This window comes from Symphalangus syndactylus, chromosome 3 (assembly GCF_028878055.3).
Source record: "Symphalangus syndactylus isolate Jambi chromosome 3, NHGRI_mSymSyn1-v2.1_pri, whole genome shotgun sequence".
NCBI lineage: Eukaryota > Metazoa > Chordata > Mammalia > Primates > Hylobatidae > Symphalangus > Symphalangus syndactylus.
Genome location: NC_072425.2, coordinates 78591632 through 78611120, shown reverse-complemented (window position 1 = coordinate 78611120; position 19489 = coordinate 78591632). Strand labels below are relative to the sequence as shown.

Here is a 19489-nt window from a genome sequence, read left to right as displayed (position 1 = left end):
GAGGGTTTCTTACTTAATTATAGAGTTTAATTCTGAGATATAGTTGCCATGAGTTTGAAAAGCACCATGCTTCAATAGCATGCAGAATCCAGATTCACAAATTTTTCCTCTCATATCTCTTCAAGTCTTTTACACTGTGCTTCACAGTTTGCATGCTTTCTTGCCTAAAAGCAAAAGAAAACATTTATGTAGAGAAAGTACAATCTCTAGACATTGCCAAAAGATTGTCTGTTGAAGATAGTATCGCATACCCACTGTAAGCACATCTTCATGTTTGAACACCAACACAATCTTTCCTTCTTCCTCAAAATAGAAACACACTGTGACCAAATATTTATTCAGCATCTAACAATATCCAACATTTAAATGTATTTTGACTAGGTAATTTTTTTCTCCTTTGTTAATAAAAATAGGTTTAATTTTTTAAATGTCATTTTTCTTGCATCTCATCAAATATACTGTCATACACTATAAAAATGATGTTGGGTCATATGTATCACATGTCTGTAATTCAGAAATACAAACCTTTGGACACTGACTCAACATCTGGAGATATTGTTTCTGATTCTTATGGCTGGTGTTCTCCTACAGCTGTCTACGAGCAGTCTTGTGAAGCCCACAAGCACCGAGGGAACCCGTCTGGGCTTTACTATATTGATGCAGATGGAAGTGGCCCCCTGGGACCATTTCTTGTGTACTGCAATATGACAGGTATGTTGATAATAGTTAGATGCGTGTATCAGAATAGACCAAGGAGAAATTTACCTAGTTGGCAGCATTATTAAAACATGCAGTTTGATAGTATGTACTTGCTAAGTAGAAGCATTAAATATGTATTTATTAATTTTGTTGTCAACAAAATTTTCTTGTATTTCTTGTTTGCCTGGGTTGGATTATAGGCAAGATTTAATGCTCTGCCAAGGCATCTCTCTAGCTCCTACACTCCTCATAATACATCTGTTCGTGTGCATCATGATAAAATACAAACCTCTGATTCAGTGATTTACATGCTTTCTATATTTAGAAAAAACAGAGGTCTTTAAAAGTGCTAAGAAATAACATATATAGATATGTTAAAGTTCTATGTGCATCTTAAATAATTTAGTGATTTTTATGGCATATAATTTTTTCATAACCAAAGAAACTTGATTATTTCTCGTGCTTTAGATATTAGAAATGAACACTGCTTGGGCTGGGCGCGGTGGCTCACGCCTGTAATCTCAGCACTTTGGGAGGCCGAGGCGGGTGGATCACGAGGTTGAGAGATCGAGACCGTCCTGGCCAACATGGTGAAACCCCATCTCTACTAAAAATACAAAAATTAGCTGGGTGTGGTGGCACCCGCGCCTGTAGTCCCAGCTACTTGGGAGGCTGAGGCAGGAGAACCCCTCGAACTGGGGGGGTGGAGGTTGCAGTGAGCCAAGATTGTGCTATTGCATTCCAGCCTGGTGACAGAGCAAGACTGCATCTCAAAAAAAAAAAAAAAGGAAAAAAAGAAATGAACACAGCTTGATTATAGAAGATTGCACTAGAATGCCTTTTAAATAGTTACATTTTTACAGAAATTTGTTGTCACCTAGCTCTTCCAACTCTACAGAAAGTGGAAATCTGGAATAAACTGTTCTTATTTATTGTGCTGAGAAAAGGTTTCAAAAGTTTCATAAATTTGGACAATAACCAAATGGGTCACCAAGCATCAAGGAAAAAGAAACAGATAACTGAAATTACCTGGGCATTTAAAGTGTCTTAGCAAAGATTGCCAAAAAATAGTAAAACTTTACAGGGGATGTTCAGAAGATTCAGAGCCACCTGCACAGCAATGTGCTGAAGATAAACACAGGCGTTCTGCCATAAGATACCAATTACCTCCAAAATCCCCCGACTCAAACCATCAAAGCAAAGTGAGAAATCCCATAAAAATTGTCTTGGTGGATATCAAAAGACTCAACCAAAGTCACAACCAGGAAGGACCTTGGTCGTCATCATTTTAAGATGACCAGAAAAGTTGGTTAGAGAAGTATCTACTGACAAAATCTAGCTAATGATAGAGGAATCACTAAACTCTGGTCTCTTTTCTCCCCTAGAAAAGGTCACCTTCTCTTTAGATGCCGCATTGCTCTATAGCCAGTAATATATTCTCTAGTTGTACAAATCAAGCAATAATGATTATAAAATGTGCAATTTCAAACACTAATAGCTTGAAATGTATATATGGTAATAACCTTCAAAAAGCAGTTGCTTCAGAGCTTGGAAGTAGGCACTCTGTCTTAAGAACAAGTAAAAAGCCAGGCAAACTGAAAAATCAACCAATTTTTTTAGATCCAGCAGAGAAGTGAGGTCACAGAACAAACCACTGTCCCCCAAAATTAGAGAGACAGGCAGGCTTATATATAGAATGACAACTTTCTTCCACAAGCACTAACCTTTGGGGAAACCGTTGTCAAGGTAGGAAAACCTAAACTTAATTGACGAATAGTTGGATGTTCGCTGTGGACACATCTGAGAGTTAAAAACTCCAGGAGGACCCAGACAGAGAAGGGTCCCCACACTTCTGTGAGTTTTACACCTAGGAGCTTGACCAGGTTCTCACAGTGAATGTTGGAGAAGAATCTCCTCATGCTTCCAGAAAGGGGAGGTGAAAAAGAACCGTCTTGAAATACACCAGAGCTTTCTGTTCTTCTTAACGAAGTCTTTCCTCAAGGGCAAATATTTTACCTAAGCTACTGGTGTTTTGTTTTGTTTTTAGAGCCTAACCTGCCTGGAGGAAGGAAATTACCCACCTCTAGCCATCCTGTCCCATGTAAGGGTGGTGATGGGAGGGAGGGCTGAGAAGCTTTTGTGAAGGTCACAGCCCAGAGGCACATGCTCCCTAAAGGACTCAGCCCTAATCACAGGACTACAGAACCTTTACCCTTCCCACACATGTTACTTACAGTACTGCAGGCCTCTTTACAGCAGTTACTTTTACCTGGTACATCACATCTGGTTATCAAGAAAAAATTTCAGCTGGACCTATAATCCCATCTCTTTGAGAAGCTGAGGAGGGAAGATAGCCTGAGACCAGTTTGAGACCAGTCTGGGCAACACAGGGAGACCCCCACCTCTAAAAAAAAAAAAAAACATGCATGGTGGCATTTATCTGTAGTCCCAGCTACTTGGGAGGCTGGGATGGGAGGATCACTTGAGCCTGGGAGTTGGAGACTGCAGTGAGCCATGGTCACACCACTTCACTCTAGCCTGGGCAACAGAGAAAGACCTTGTCTCTAAAAAAAGAAAAAGAAAAAATTGCAAGGCAAAAAACACACTTTGAGGAGACAGAGCAAGCATTAAAAACAGACTCAGAGCCGGGCATGGTGGCTCTCGCTTGTAATCCCAGCACTCTGGGAGGCTGAGGCAGGCGGATCACGAGGTCAGGAGATCGAGACCATCCTGGCTAACAGGGTGAAACTCTGTCTCTACTAAAAATACAAAAAAAATTAGCCAGGTGTGGTGGCGGGCACCTGTAGTCCCAGCTACTCGGGAGGCTGAGGCAGAAGAATGGCATGAACCCGGGAGTCAGAGCTTGCAGTGAGCCGAGATCGCGCCACTGAACTCTAGCCTGGGCGACCGAGTGAGACTTCGTCTCAAAAAAAACCAAAAAACAAACAAAACAAACAAAAAAAGCTAGACTCAGATATGGCAGGGACATTGGAATTATTAGACCAGGACTTTAAACGACTATAATTAATATGGAAAAAGCTGTAATGGATAAAGTAGATAGCATGCAAGACCAGATGAACAATGTAAGCAGCAAGATGGAAATTCTAAGAGGCAAAAAAGGAGTGCTAGAGATCAAAAACAGCATGACAGAAATGAAGAATGCCTTTGATGGGCTTATTAGTAGACCAGGCACAGCTGTGGAAAGAATCTCTCAGCTTGGAGATACCTCAATTGAAACTTCCAAAACTGAAAAGCAGAGAGAAAAAAAGACTGAATCCTCCCGCCCCGCAAAAAGAAAACCCAGAACATAATATCTGAGTACAGTGGCACAACTACAAAAGGTGTAACATACCTGTAAAGAGAATTCTAGGAGAAGAAAGAAAGGAACAGAAGCATATTTGAAGAAATAATGACTGAAAATTCCCACAAATTAGTATCAGACACCAAACCACAAATCCAGGAAGTTCAGAGAACACTAAAGAAGGAGAAATGCCCCCAAAACTCTACCAGGCATATATTTTCAAACTATAGAATTCAAACATAAAGGTAAAAGTAAACTCTTTTTTTTGAGATGGAGTTTTACTCTTGTTTCCCAGGCTGGAGTGTAGTGGCACTATCTTGGCTCACCACAACTCCGCCTACCGGGTTCAAGTGATTCTCCTGCCTCAGCCTCCTGAGTAGCTGAGATTATGGGCATGTGACAACACGCCTGGCTAATTTTTGTATTTTTAGTAGAGAGAGAGTTTCTCCATGTTGGTCAGGCTGGTCTTGAACTCCCGAACTCAGGTGATCCACCCACCTCAGCCTCCCAAAGTGCTGGGATTACAGGCATGAGCCACCGCGCCCGGGCCAGGTAAAAGTAAACTTTTAAAAATAGTCAGAGGAAGAAAGTACCTTACCTACATAGGAGATAAGTATTACAGCGACTTCTCTTCAGAAATCATGCCAGCAAGAAGAATGGAGTGAGATATTTAAAGTGTGAAAGAGAAAACAAAACAAAACAAAACCTTCTCCTTGAAAAGTGAAGAAATAAAGACTTTCTCAGACAAATGAAAGGGTCAGTTCTCCAAAAGAGATAACCTTAATATGTATGCTCCTGACAACAGAACATAGTGGATCTTATTTTCTTTTTTCTTCTGGGACGTACAGGAATGGGTATACCAGATGCTGGGGATTTCATATGATATATTGAGTAAATTTTAAGTGCAGATAATCCCTGTTTACAATGGTTCTACTTACAATATTGCGACTTCACTATGTGAAACCATACACATCCCTATTTCAAGAACCCATACAACTATTATTATTATTATTATTATTATTATTATTATTATTATTATTATTTTGAGACAGTCTTGCTCTGTCACCCAGGCTGGAGTACAGTGGCACGATCTCGGCTCACTGCGACCTCTGCCTCCCGAGTTCAAGCGATTCTCCTGCCTCAGCCTCCCTGGTAGCTGGGACTACAGCCACGCGCCACCACACCTGGCTAATTTTTTGTATTTTTAGTAGAAATAGGGTTTTACCATGTTAGCCAGGATGGTCTCAATCTCCTGACCTCGTAATCCGCCTGCCTCAGCCTCCCCAAGTGCTGGGATTACAGGCGTGAGCCACTGCGCCTGGCCACAACCATTATGATTTTTTTTTTTTTACTCTCAGTACGGTAGTTAATAAATGACATGAGATATTCAACACTTTATTATAAAATAAGCATTGCGTTAGATGATTTTGCCCAATTGTAGGCTGATTTAAGTGTTCTGAGCACATTTAAGTTAGGCCAGGTTGAGCTAGGTTCAGTAGGTCACATGTATTAAAATGCATTTTTAATTTATAATAAGTTTATCCAGATGCAACTTCATCATAAATTGAGGAACATCTGTACTGCTAATTCCAATCAAAATCATGAAGTTAAATTAGCTTAATTTTCAAAGTTGGATATTTATTTGAGCAACAGGAGTGGAACAGGGTTCAACGTGTTACAGTTACCCTCCTTCTGGGCCAATGAGACAGCCTCCAGTGTGTTCTGACTCAACCACACCTCTGAACCCCTTTCCACATTTAGCCACTGTTATAATTAATCTACTCAGGTCCAATTCACTTGAGCCCAGGAGGTCGAGGCTGCAGTAAACTATGAAGGTGCCACTACACTCCAAGCTGGGCAACAGAGGGAGACCCTATCTCTAATAAAAAGGAAAAAGAAAAATATAAGGGTTATATTAGATGCTCTTTAAGATCCTTTCCAGTTCCAAGATGCTTATAATCTGTTGAAATAAATTGTGAGCAAGTAGGGAAACGACAATGGTCTATGTCCTTCTTTGGGTCTTTTACTACTGATATTATAAGGAGAAGTGAGTCAAGTGGAATTTTATAAACACAAATGCACATCCTATAATGTCCCTGGTTACTATTCTACTCTTCAGAAAAACAGTTTTACAGATGTATTCTCAACAGTTCCCTTCTCAGTACTGAGGGCATTTCTATTATTACATCTTAACCATGGCTGACTGCAAATCTATCATACTGCCCACCAGCCTATGTGAACTACTCCGGACCATCATTTCTCTCCCACTGTACAACAAATCACGAACACATGGCCAAAAATGGCATGTGGTTCATCATCTTCAGTGCCCAACTTAGTGTTCCATAGGTTTTTCTATATTTGATTCAGTTGATAGGAAAACTCTGAAGGTGAGAGTAGGTGATGTGCAGAGTAACGCCAGGTTGTAAAAATTCTAAAATGAGGCCAGGTGTGGTGGCTCACACCTGTAATCCCGGCACTTTGGGAGGCCAAGGCGGGTGGATCACCTGAGGTTGGGAGTTCGAGACCAGCCTGGCCAACATGGTGAAACCCCGTCTCTACTAAAAAAATACAAACATTAGCCAGGCGTGGTGGTGTGTGCCTGTAGTCCCAGCTACTTGGGAGGCTGAGGCAGGAGAACTACTTGAACCCAAGAGGTGGAGGCTGCAGTGAGCCGAGAGAGCGCCACTGCACTCCAGCCTGGGTGACAGAGCGAGACTCGATCTCAAAAATAAATAAAATAAAAAATCTAAAATAAAAAAATAAAGCAATATTAAAGGAAGAACCCATGGAACTGAAATCACCATAGGCACACTTAGAGCCTCCTTTGGTGAGTACAGTGAGCAGACTGATAATGTAATTTAAAATTGCATTCGTTATTTAAATTTGCAGATTTTTTTCTGTACTTGTGGCTCATTTGTGGATATCACACCTTTGCTCTCCATGGGTTCTGTGACTAAAGAGATATTTCAGTAGCATGGCTGGTTTTCTTGTCCTTCTTTCCTCTGATCTCAGTTGTTGTTAGGCGTGTGTAAGTAACAGTAAGGCTGTGAAATTTGTCTTATGCACGGTTAGCAGCCAAGCCGTTAAAAATCCTGAGATGTGAAGGGCTGGGAGGGTGATTTCTCTAGGTAAAATGTATCACATTGTTTTGTTTTGTAGTTCTTAAAAAATCTCCATATGAATGTTTCTTAGTCTCTCCAGTTTGGAAAATTTTTATGTAAAATGTTCATTATTCTAAATACATCTTATTAGAGGTTAAAGGACCAGACAGCACCAGCATAGCAGAATTAAAGTGACTTCAAGTCTGGTGGGAGGTCCATTGTTGGGAACACTAAAGAACTCAAGATGTACTTCCCTTATGAGATTGTGGAGTCGTTTTATTTCATCAAAACAATATAAGTAATCAAGTGACAGAGATACAGCAGAAATGATGTCAGTGGGCAGTCAGATGCCCAGGGTCACCACCTGGAAAGTGCTGTTAGAAGCTCAAGGCCTCTGATTCCTGTGGGCTTGGTCACTGATGGAGAAGCTGACATAATTAAACCACTTTATTTTAATAGAGCTGCTGCCTATTATACCCGTGAGTATGTGCGTCACATGGTCCCAATATGTCTCTTTTATAAATTTATTCGATAATGAAAGAAATAGAGGCACATACAGATGAGGAAAATGCAGATGAGTTTAAAAAGATAAAGGTCCAGGCAGTAACAGTTTGGCCTCATGCTTGTGTTGATATAAAAAAATGGTTTTAACAACTAAAAAGTCATTGCTTACATGATACACTTTTAGGCATGACGTCACAAAAGTTTGGTCATCAGTTCTTCCAATATGCTTTCTCTTAGAGGCTGAGTTCTGGCTCAGTACATTGTTATACAGGTCCAACTCCTCAAATCGGGGCAAACATGCAGTAATGCAAATTTCAATTAAACGTTAATTCACATAAAAGACGCGTCTGCTTTGCCTCTTGCTGCTGGCCTCTGCCGCCCAGTGATACCTCTCCTTTGCCCGTTTCTGCTCAGCAGACGCTGCGTGGACCGTGGTGCGGCACGGTGGCCCCGACGCGGTGACCGTCCGAGGTGCCCCCAGCGGGCACCCGAGCTCGGCTGCGTCCTTCGCGTACGCAGCGGGCGCGGGGCAGCTGCGGGCCGTGGTGAGCTTGGCGGAGCGCTGCGAGCAGCGGCTGGCTCTGCGCTGCGGAACGGCACCGCGCCCGGACCCACGAGGTAAGTGCCGCCGCTGGAGGCTACAGGGGCGCGCGGGGCCAGGGCCCGGCCCTTGGGCTGCGAGATGCCTTTCAGGGAGAAAAGGCCAGAGTCCCTCCTGTGGCTCTTAGTTCAAAGCCCTGACCGCTCTCTCCTTCTCTTCCCGCTCTTGATTGGACCAGAGAGCATTCAAGAGCGCCTTCCTGGCCTTTGAGAGACGTTCAGCGCGTTCATATGCAGGACTAGTGACTTGTCCTTTTTTAATCAAGGGAAATTTTGCCAATAACTTACGCCTTAGCTTTCCGTTCACACTGAGGAGATAATGGCTGTAGGGCAGGCTGGGTCTAACAGAGTTCTTCATGAAGACCAGTGGGAACCAATAACCTCCTTACTCTTCTCAAAGTCTTCCTCTAAATCTACCTGGAACATTTGCTTCCTCCCTTTAGATTAACTGAATATGCCCTTCCTCAGCCCCGCCACTTTCACTGTGGTCTAGGATGAAATAATGACTAGGCTTATTAAAACCTTTTGTCAGTGGGTGTCTCATTTTTTTGAAATTATATCTTGAGAAATGTATACCTTAATCTTCATACATGGAAGTAATGTTTTGGAAACTCTGCCTGCATCAAAACCGTCTTCTCCTAAGTCAAAGACCAACTTCTCCCTCCTTTCCGGAATCCCCACAGTCCCCTGCACAACTCACCGCTGCTCCCCAACAGTTTCCATACAGTTTCTTGAAAGCTCTTTATTACTAATTATAGTTAAATACTGAAATTTGCCTTTCATTTTTTTAAATTTAGCAATCCCAAATAGTATATAGGCGGGAGGATCACTGGAGCCCAGGATGTCCAGGCTGCAGTGAGCTGTGATTGCTTCACTGCCGTCCAGCTTGGGCAGCAGAGCAACACCTTGTCTTAAAAAAAACAAAAACAGTATATGTCGGTAGCATAATAAAGCCACTTAAATTAAATTTCACTCTTAAATTTTCAATACAAAATCTTTTGTTAAGTTGGAAAGTGGTGTATGACTGTCATCTGAAGGTAGTTTGCGCTGATCCACTAACACATACCTGCATTGCCTTCCCTAATCCGTCTGGCCAGTCAGCCCACGGAATATGCCAGACCATTTCCTCTGCCTGGATTGGCCTCTCTGACACCCAGGCTGGAGTGCAGTGGCATGATCTTTGCTCACTGCAACCCCCTGCCCTCCCAGATTCAAGCAATTCTCCTGCCTCAGCCTCCCGAATAGCTGGGAATACAGGCACGTGCCGCCACGCCCGGCTAATGTTTGTATTTTTAGTAGAGACGGGGTTTCACCGTGTTGGTCAGGCTGTTCTTGAACTCCTGACCTCAGGTGATCTGCCTACCTCAGACTCCCAAAGTGTTGGGATTACAGGTGTGAGCCACCGCGCCCGGCCCTCACACTCTTAAATCTTACCCACTGTGCTAGACCTACGCAATCCGCAACTGGGTCCCTTCCCAGGGTGATGCCTCTCTCCTTTGGATGCCTGCCAATCAATTTGGTCTAGTAGAAAGAGCAAAGGTCTCGTTGCATTCAAAGTTTGAAGTTCAAATGCTAAGTCTGTCACTTAGCAGCTGTGGAAATTCAGGCCATTCCTTAATCTTTCTCAAACTCTGTTTCCTCTTTGATGAAATGGACCCTGTAGTACTGATCTCGTGGCGTTTCTTTTATAAATGAGATAGCTTACATAAGTTCAGTAAGTAAGAAACTCTCCTTCCCACTTCTCCAGCTTTTTAAAGTTGGCATTACAAAACTTAATTATTTGTTAGTTCATTGCTGTTGAATGAAGTGTAGCCTTGGCTTTGGAATTGTTGGCGTGAACCCGGGAGGCGGAGCTTGCAGTGAGCCGAGATCGTGCCACTGCACTCCAGCCTGGGTGACAGAGCGAGACTCTGTCTCAAAAAAAAATAAAAAATAAAATAAAATAAAATAAAATAAAATAAAATAAATCCCCAGGTGATCTTTTGGAAACTACTGGGCTAGGGGCTAAAATAACACAAGAAATTGAATATTCTACTCCCATCAGTGATAATTTCCCTATTTCTCCTCTTTTGAAAAGATAATTTTAAAAAATTTGAGATAATTGTAGATTTACATACACTTGTGAGAAGTAACAGAGAGAACTCAAGTAGCCGTTAAGCAGTTCCTCCATCCCAAGGTGACATCTTGTAGAAGTATAGTGCAATATCACAGCCGGAATCTTGACATCCATACAGTCAAGATACACAGTATTTCCATCAGCACAAGAATTTCTCCTATTGACCGGGCGCGGTGGCTCACGCCTATAATCCCAGCACTTCGGGAGGCCGAGGTGGGCGGATCACGAGGTCCGGAAATCAGACCATGCTGGCTAACACGATGAAACCCCGTCTCTACTAAAAATACAAAAAATTAGCCGGGCGTGGTGGCAGGCGCCTGTAGTCCCAGCTACTCGGAGAGGCTGAGGCAGGAGAATGGCGTGAACCCGGGAGGTGGAGCTTGCAGTGAGCCGAGATCGCGCCACTGCACTCCAGCCTGGGCGACAGAGCGAGACTCTGCTCCGTCTCAAAAAAAAAAAGAATTCCTCTTACTGCTCGTTAATAAGCACTAATATGTTCTCCATTACTATGGGTTTTTGTAAATTTCAAGAATGTTATGTAAATGAAATTATATAGTATGTACTCTTTGTGATTTTTTTCACTCTGTGTAATCCCCTTTAGATTCATTTGCATAATTGTGTATATCAGTAATTTGTTCCTTTTCACTGATGATTAGCAATCGGTGGCATGGATATACCAGAGTTTATTCACTCACTGAAGGGCATCTGGGTTGTTTGTTTACAGTTTGGGGCAATTATGAATAAAGCTTTTATGAATATTGTGTACAGGTTTTGTGTGAACATCAGTTTTCATTTCTCTGGAATTAATGCCCCAAAGTGCAGTTGGTGGGCCATATGGTAATTACATACTTAGTTTTGTAAAAAGCTGCCAAATTGTTTTCTAGAATGGTGGTACCATTCCCACCAACAGTGTATGAGGATTTCATTTCCTCCACATGCTCGTCAGCATTTGGTGTTGCAATCATTTTTTATTTTAGCTATTCTGATAAGTGTGTAGTAATATCTTTATTGTGGTTTTAATTTGTGTCTCCCTGATGTCTAATAATATTGAGCATGTTTTATAGGCTTATTTGCCATCTGTATATCGTTTTCAGTGAGATAGATGTCTGTGAATGTGTTTTTGTTGTTGTTCATTTTCTAATTGGATTGTTTGGATTTGTTTGTTGTATTACTGTTGAATTTTCAGTTCTTTATATATTCTAGATACTAGCCCTTTGTTGGATAATGTGATTTGTGAATATTTTTTCCCACTCTGTTGCTTGCCTATTCATCCTCTTAACTGGAATTTTTTAGAGCAAAAGTTTTCATTTTGATGAGATTCAGTTTATCATATTTTCCTTTTATGGATTGTACACATCGTGTCAATTCTAAAAATTCTTTACCTAACCCTAAATTCCAATTCCAAAGATTTTTGAATTTTTTTCCTAAAAGTTTTATAGTTTTACCTTTTACTTTTAATACCATGCCCTATTTTGGGACACATTTTATATAAGACGTGAGAGTTTATTCTCTCTCACTCTAACTATGAATGTTCAGTTGCTCTAGAACCATTTATTGAAAAGGCTATCCTTCCTGCATTGAATTGCATTTTAAATAGTGTTAAAAATTGTTGAACTTACTTGTGTGGTGGGTCTGTTTCTGCATTCCTTATCTGTTTCATTAATTTATACGCCTCCACCGATATCACACTGTCTTGAACATGGTAGCTGTATAGCAGGGTTGAGTTATTCCTCCTGCTTTATTCTTTTTCAAGATCCTTTAAGTAAGTCTGTAGCTTGCCTCATTCTGTATAAATTTTGTAATAAATTTGTTTATGTCTGCAAACATCTTGCTAGAATTTTTATGCGAATGACATTAAACATAATAGCTCAATGAAGGGAAAATTGGTGTTTTACTATCTTGAGTCTTCCAATCCATGAACATGAGATATCTTTCCATTTATTTGGATCTTTGATTTCTTGCCTCAGCATTTTGTAATTTTTAGCATCTAGAGATTATATGTTTTATAAGTATGCTTAGGCATTTAGTTAGTTTCTTGATTGATTGTAAGTGCTGTTGTGCTTTAAATTTTTGTTTACATGTTTGTTAGAATATAAAAATATGATTGTTTCATACTAATCTTATATCCTCTTTTTTGAACTTAATTTTTTTTTAGATTCCTTGGGATTTTCTATATGGAAAATCATGTCATCTGCAAGTAGAGTCAGCTTTATTTCTTCCTCGTCAATCTGTAGGGAGTTAATTTATTTTTCTTGCTTTATTGCAGTAGCTAGACTTTCAGTACTAAGTTGAACTAGCGTGGTGAGGGCAGACATCCTTGCCTTGTTTCCTGTTGTAGGGGAAAGCATTCATTCTTGTTTCCTGTGTTATATTGAGGTAGTTCCCTTTTATTCCTGGTTGGCTGACAGTTTTTATTTTGAAAGGACATTGGATTTTTGTCAAATGTCTTTTCTGTGTCAATTGGTATTAAAATATTATATTTCTTCTTTTGTCTGTTGATACGTTGAATCAGCTTTGCATAACTAGAGCAACTCCCATTTGGCCATGATGTATAATTTAAAAAATACATTTCTAATGTGTTTGGTTTATTAATATTTTATTGAATGTTTTTGCATTCAAATTCATAAGAGATACTGATATGTAGTTTCCTTCTTTCATATTATCTTTATCTGGTTTCAGTATCAGGACAATGCTGCCTACATAAAATGAATTTGGTAGCATTCTGTAGTCTCCTGTTTTCTGGAAGAGATTATGTAAAATTGATTTTAATTTTTCTTTAAACATTTGGTAGAATTCTCCAGTAAGGCCCAGCAGGGTGGCTCACGCCTGTGATCCCAGCACTTTGGGAGGCTGAGGCAGATGGATCACTTGAGGTCAGGAGTTCAAGACCTCCTGGCCAACGTGGTGAAACCCCGTCTCCACTAAAAATACAAAAATTAGTTGGGCATGGTGGCGCATGCCTATAATCCCAGCTACTCAGGAGGCTGAGTCAGGAGAATCACTTGAACTTGGGAGGCGGAGGTTGCAGTGAGCCAAGATCACACCACTGCACTCCAGCCTGGGCAATAGAGCAAGATTTCATCTCAAAAAAATAAAAATAAAAAAAGAATTCTCCAGTAAAACCATCTGGGCCAAGAGATATTTTTTTCAGTAATTTTAAATTATGAATTCAATTTTCTTAATAGTTACAATTACTTAAATTAGCTATTTCATGTTAGGTGAATTGTGGTAGTTTGTACTTTTTGAGAAATTTGTCCGTTAATCTGAATTGTCAAGTTGATTTGTGTAGAATTATTGATAGTATTTTCTTACTGTTCATTTGACATCTCCAGCATCTGTAGTGATATCCACTTAAATTTCTCATATTTGTAGTTTGTCTCATCTTTTTTTGTCTCTGTCAGTCTTGATAGAAGTTTTTCAATCTTACTGTTTTTTAGAACTAGATTTTCGTTTCGTGATTTTCTCTATTATTTTTCTGTTTTTTCTGATTTTATTGAAATTTGCTCTTCTCTTTATTATCTCCTTCCTTCAGCTTGTGTAAGTTAATTTTTTTTTCTAGTTTCTAGAGGTAAGAACGTACATTTTTGGCTTTAGGGCTTTCTTTGCTAACGTAGGCATTTAGTGCTACGTCTTCCCTATCAGCGCAGTTTTACCTACATTTCACATATTCTGATATGTTGTATTCTCATTTTCATTTAGTTTTTCATGTAGTTTCATTTTCATTTAAGTATTTTAATAAATTTCTTTGAAGCATATTCTTTGACCTACAGCTTATTTAGAAGTGTATTTTTAAAAATTTCTAAGTGTTTAGAGATTTTCTTTTTGTCTTTCTGGTATTGATTTCCAGTTTGATTCCATTATGCTTAGAGAATATACTTTGTGTGATTTTAGTTCTTTTAAATATGTTGAGGTTTGTTTTGCTTCCCGGGATATGGTCTGTCTCGTAAATGTTTCATGAGCATTTGAATAAAAAATGTATATTCTGCTATTCTTAAGTGGAGTATTCTGTATGTATTTCAATGAGATCCTGTTGGTTGATTATGTTGTTCAGATCTTCTATATCCTTGCTGACTTTTTGTCCAATAGTTCTATCAGTTGCTAAGAGAGACATTTTGAAATCTGTACTGTAATTGTGGATCTGTTTATTTTTCCATCCCGCTCCATCAGTTTTCTTACATTAATAGGCTTTATATTTTTGAGCAATTTTAAGTTTACATAAAAATTGAGCAGAAAGTACTGAAAGCATATGATTTTTATTCTTTAGCTTGTTGATCTGATGGACTATATTAATTAATTTTCAAATGTTAAAGGCATATCAAGAGTAAATCCCACTTGGTTGTGGTGTTTATTTTTAAACATTGTTGGGTTCAATTTGCTAATTTTTTTAAGGATTGCTTCATCCATGTTCAAGAGAGATATTTGTTTGCAGTTGACTTTTTTGTAAGGTTTTGCTGGTTTGGGTATTAGGGTAATGCTGTCCCATGGAATGAGTTAAGAAATAGTCACTCTGCTTCTATTTTCTGCAACAGATTGTGGAAAATTGGTATCATTTATTTCTCCAATGTTGATAGAATTCACCAGTGAATCATCTGGGCTTGGTGCCTTCTGTTTGGGAAAGTTATTAATTACTGGCTTAGTTAAAATTTTTTTTTTCTCTTGAGACTTTCTCTTTCACCATGTTTCATTATTTAGAAATGTGTTTTTAAATTTTTTGGTATTTGAGGATATTTCAGTTCTCTTTCTGCTATTATTAGTTTAATTCCATTCTGATTCAAGAACATACCTTTTTGTGATTTATATTCTTTTAAATTTGGTAAAGTGTTCTGTGGCCTAGAATGTGGTTTAACTTAATGAATTGTGCATTTGTATTTGAGAAGAATGTGTGTTCTGCAGTGTCTAGATAAAGTATTCTATAATGCTAATTGAATTCTAAAGTATTCAGTTAGATCCAGTTGATTGATGGTGCTGTTCAGTTCAAATCTATCCTTAATGATTTTCTTCCTGCTGTCACTTACTCATAGAGGGGTGTTGAAGTCTCCAGTGGTAATAATGGATGTGTCTCTCTGTCCTTGCAGTTCTATCAGTTTCCCCCTAATATATTTTGACTCTTCTGTTGCTAGGTATATACACATTAAGTATTATTAAATTTTCTTATTATACTGACCCCTTTATTATTGTGTAATGCCCTTTTTCATCTCTGATAATTTTCCTTGCTCTGCAGTTGGCTTTGTCTGAAATTAATTTAGATACTCTGGCTTTCTTTTGGTTAGTGTTAGCGTGGTATATCTTTCTCTAGCTCTTTAAATCTACCTGCTATTTTATATTTAAGTAGGATTTCAGCAGCCAACATGTAGGTGGATCATCGGTTTTGCTGTTGTTGTTGTTCACTCTGATAGTCTCTCTGTCTTTTTTTTTAATATTATTATACTTTAACTTCTAGGGTACATGTGCAGGTTTGTTACATATGTATCCATGTGCCATGTTGGTGTGCTGCACCCATTAACTCATCATTTACATTAGCTATATCTCCTAATGATATCCCTCCCTGCTACCCCCACCCCACAACAGGCTCTGGTGTTTGATGTTATCCTTCCTGTGTCCAAGTGTTCTCATTGTTCAATTCCCACCTATGAGTGACAACATGCGGTGTTTGCTTTTTTATCCTTGCGATAGTTTGCTGAGAATGATGGTTTCCAGCTTCATCCATGTCCTTACAGAGGAGATGAACTCATCCTTTTTATGGCTGCATAGTATTCCATGGTGTATATGTGCCACATTTTCTTAATCCAGTCTGTCATTGATGGACATTTGGGTTGGTTCCAAGTCTTTACTATTGTGAATAGTGCCACAGTAAACATACGTGTACATGTGTCTTTATAGCAGCATGATTTATAATCCTTCGGGTATATACCCAGTAATGGGATGGCTGGGTCAAATGGTATTTCTAGTTCTAGATCCTTGAGGAATAGCCACACTGTCTTCCACAATGGTTGAACTAGTTTACAGTCCCACCAACAGTGTAAAAGTGTTCCTATTTCTCCACATCCTCTCCTGCACCTGTTGTTTCCTGACTTTTTAATGATCGCCATTCTAACTGGTGTGAGATGGTATCTCATTGTGGTTTTGATTTGCAATTCTCTGATGGCCAGTAATGATGAGCATTTTTTCATGTGTCTGTTGGCTGCATAAATGTCTTCTTTTGAGAAGTGTCTGTTCATATCCTTTTGGTAACTTTTTGATGAGGTTGTTTGATTTTTTCTTGTAAATTTGTTTAAGTTCTATGTAGATTCTGGATATTAGCCCTTTGTCAGATGGGTAGATTGCAAAAATTTTCTCCCATTCTATAGATTGCCTGTTCACTCTGATGGTAGTTTCTTTTGCTGTACAAAAGCTCTTTGTTTAATTAGATCCCATTTGTCAATTTTGGCTTTCGTTGCCATTGCTTTCTTAATTGGTATATTTAGACTGTTTACATTTAAAGTGATTATTGATACTTGGATTAATATTTGCTATATTGTAACTCTTTTTTATTTGTTGCCCTTATTTCTTCTTTTTTTCCTGAATTCCTCTGTGACATTTTTTGTTTTAATTGAGCATTTTATATGATTCCATATCCTCACTTCTCCTAGAATATTAATTATATTTCTTTGTAATTGTTTTAGTGGTAGCCTTTGAGTATGAAATATACATTATAACAATCTACTTTCAAATAACACTATTCCACTTCATTAATGGTACTGGTACTTTATAACACAGTATTTCCAATCCTTCTGTCTTATTTTGTATTACATTATTATCATTCATTTTACTTATTCATAAGCCATAATCACCCAATACATTGTTAGTATTATTTAGAACTGTTACCTATTACATCAATTAAGAAGAAGACACTAGATTTTATTTTAAATTTTTTCTTCCTAATGCTCCTACCTTTCTTTATGTATTTCTGTGTTTTTGACCTATATTTTTCTTTTCTCTGAGGAACTTCTGTTAATATGGCTTGCAAAGTAGGTCTACTCAAGAAAGATTTCTTCAATTTCTGTTTATCATAGTCTTTATTTCTACTTTACTATTTAGGATAATTTTACTGGATATAGAATTCTATATTAGTGTGTATTTTCTCTCAACAGTTTAAATATTTCACTTCACTTTCTTCTTGCCTGCGTGGTTTCTTAAGAGAAATCTGGCATAATTCTCATTCTTTCTCCTATGTAGGTAAGGTTTTTATTTTACTCTGGTTTATTTCAAGATTTTATTTTTAAAAGATTTTATTTTAATTTTTAGAAAGTCTTTGATTTTTTGCATTTTGAATATGAGATGCCTAGGTGTGGATTTTTTTGTAGCTAACCTGCTTGGTGTTTGCTGAGATTCCTGAACCTATGGTTTCCTGTCTGTCATTAATTTTGAAACATTCTCAACTGTCATAATTTTAAATATTTCTTCGGGTTCTCACTCTCTTCCTTCTACTTCTGGTATTCCGATTATCGGTTATATAGGTTACACCGTTTGAAATTGTCCAACAGTGCTGGGCTCGGTGGCTCACGCCTGTAATCCCAGCACTTTGGGAGGCCAAGGCGGGCGGATCATGAGGTCAGGAGATTGAGACCATCCTGGCTAACACGGGGAAACCCCATCTCTACTAAAAATACAAAAAATTAGCCGGGCGTGCTAGCAGGCGCCCGTAGTCCCAGCTGCTCGGGAGGCTGAAGCAGGAGAATGGCATGAACCCAGGAGGTGGAGCTTGCAGTGAGCCGAGATTGCGCCACTGCACTCCAGCCTGGGCAACAGAGAGAGACTCCATCTCAAAAAAAAAAAAAAAAAAAAAAAAATTATTGTCCAACAGTTTGGATATTATGTTTCATTTTTCATTCTTTTCCTCTTTGTGTTTAATGGAAAATTTTTATTGACATATCCTCAAACTCACTGATTCTTTCCTCACCACTTCCCAGTCTTCCCAGACTTTGATGAGCGCATCAAAGACACTACAATTTTTACTTTTAATCTCTGTATTTCCTTCTGATTCTTTGAGATTTCATATCTTTGTTTATAGTACCTATCTCTTCTTGCATGTTACCCACTTTTTCAACATAGAGCCCTTAGCATATTGATTGTTATTTCAAATTCCTTATCTGATATTTCCAAATCTGTCATAGCTGCATGTTTGCTTGATTTGTCTCATAAGACTGTATTGTTTGGCTTTAGCATACCTGGCAATTTTCTGTTGAAAGCCAGCCATGTTGTATTGGCAAAGGCACTGAGGTAAGGAAGCCTTTAATGTAAGGTTTTATGTTTATCTGCTTAGTAGTTAGGCTGAGTTTGCTCTTTGCATAACTGTGGTATCAGAGGCTAAAATTTTCTCTAAGGTTCTTTTATTTTTCTTTTTTCCGTTTTGAGTTTCCCCAGGACTCTGTCTTAAATAGGGTCTAAAATTGACAGCTCTTTCATTTTTAATCTCCTGTTACTATACAGGTAACTTACTGATGTGATGGTAAGGTGTGAGGAGAGGAGAAGTATCCTATACTCTTTTTTTTTATGTTTTTATTTTATTTTATTTTAATTTTTTTGAGAGAGTCTCACTCTGCAGCCCAGGCTGGAGTGCAGCGGTGCCATCTCGGCTCACTGCAAGCCCCGCCTCCCAGGTTCACGCCATTCTCCCGCCTCAGCCTCCCGAATACCTGGGACTACAGGCTCCCGCCACCACGCCCGGCTAATTTTTTTGTATTTTCAGTAGAGACAGGGTTTCACCATGTTAGCCAGGATGGTCTGGATCTCCTGACCTCGTGATCTGCCCGCCTCGGCCTCCCAAAATGCTGGGATTACAGGTGTGAGCCACCTCACCCGGCCCAATTTTTTGCATTTTTAGTAGAGATGGGGTTTCACCGTGTTAGCCAGGATGGTCTCGATCTCCTGACCTCATGATCTGCCCGCCTCAGCCTCCCAAAGTGCTGGGATTACAGGCGTGAGCCACCGTGCCCGGCCAGAAGCATCCTGTACTCTTAGGATTCGGTCAGTCTTTTAGAGAACCTATCTTCCTGGACTGTGACCTTCATGAAGAGTGCTTCTCAGCTTCCTTCCCCTTCCCTGGGGTAAGAAAAGATGGGTAGAGGGCTGGTGCTGGGTATTTCCATTCCCCTAGGTGGTTTAGGCTCGAGCGAGCTAGCTTTTTGA

The 19489-nt window shown here is 39.3% G+C and overlaps 1 protein-coding gene across 1 annotated transcript in view; it reads left to right on the top strand.

Moving 5' to 3' along the window:
- LOC129479353 (contactin-associated protein-like 3) overlaps positions 1-19489 on the top strand; it is a 258898-nt gene that overhangs the window by 187446 nt on the left and 51963 nt on the right. The window contains 2 exon segments of the mRNA XM_055272355.2: positions 592-711; positions 8020-8223. Coding sequence (XP_055128330.1) covers positions 592-711; positions 8020-8223 — 324 coding nt within the window.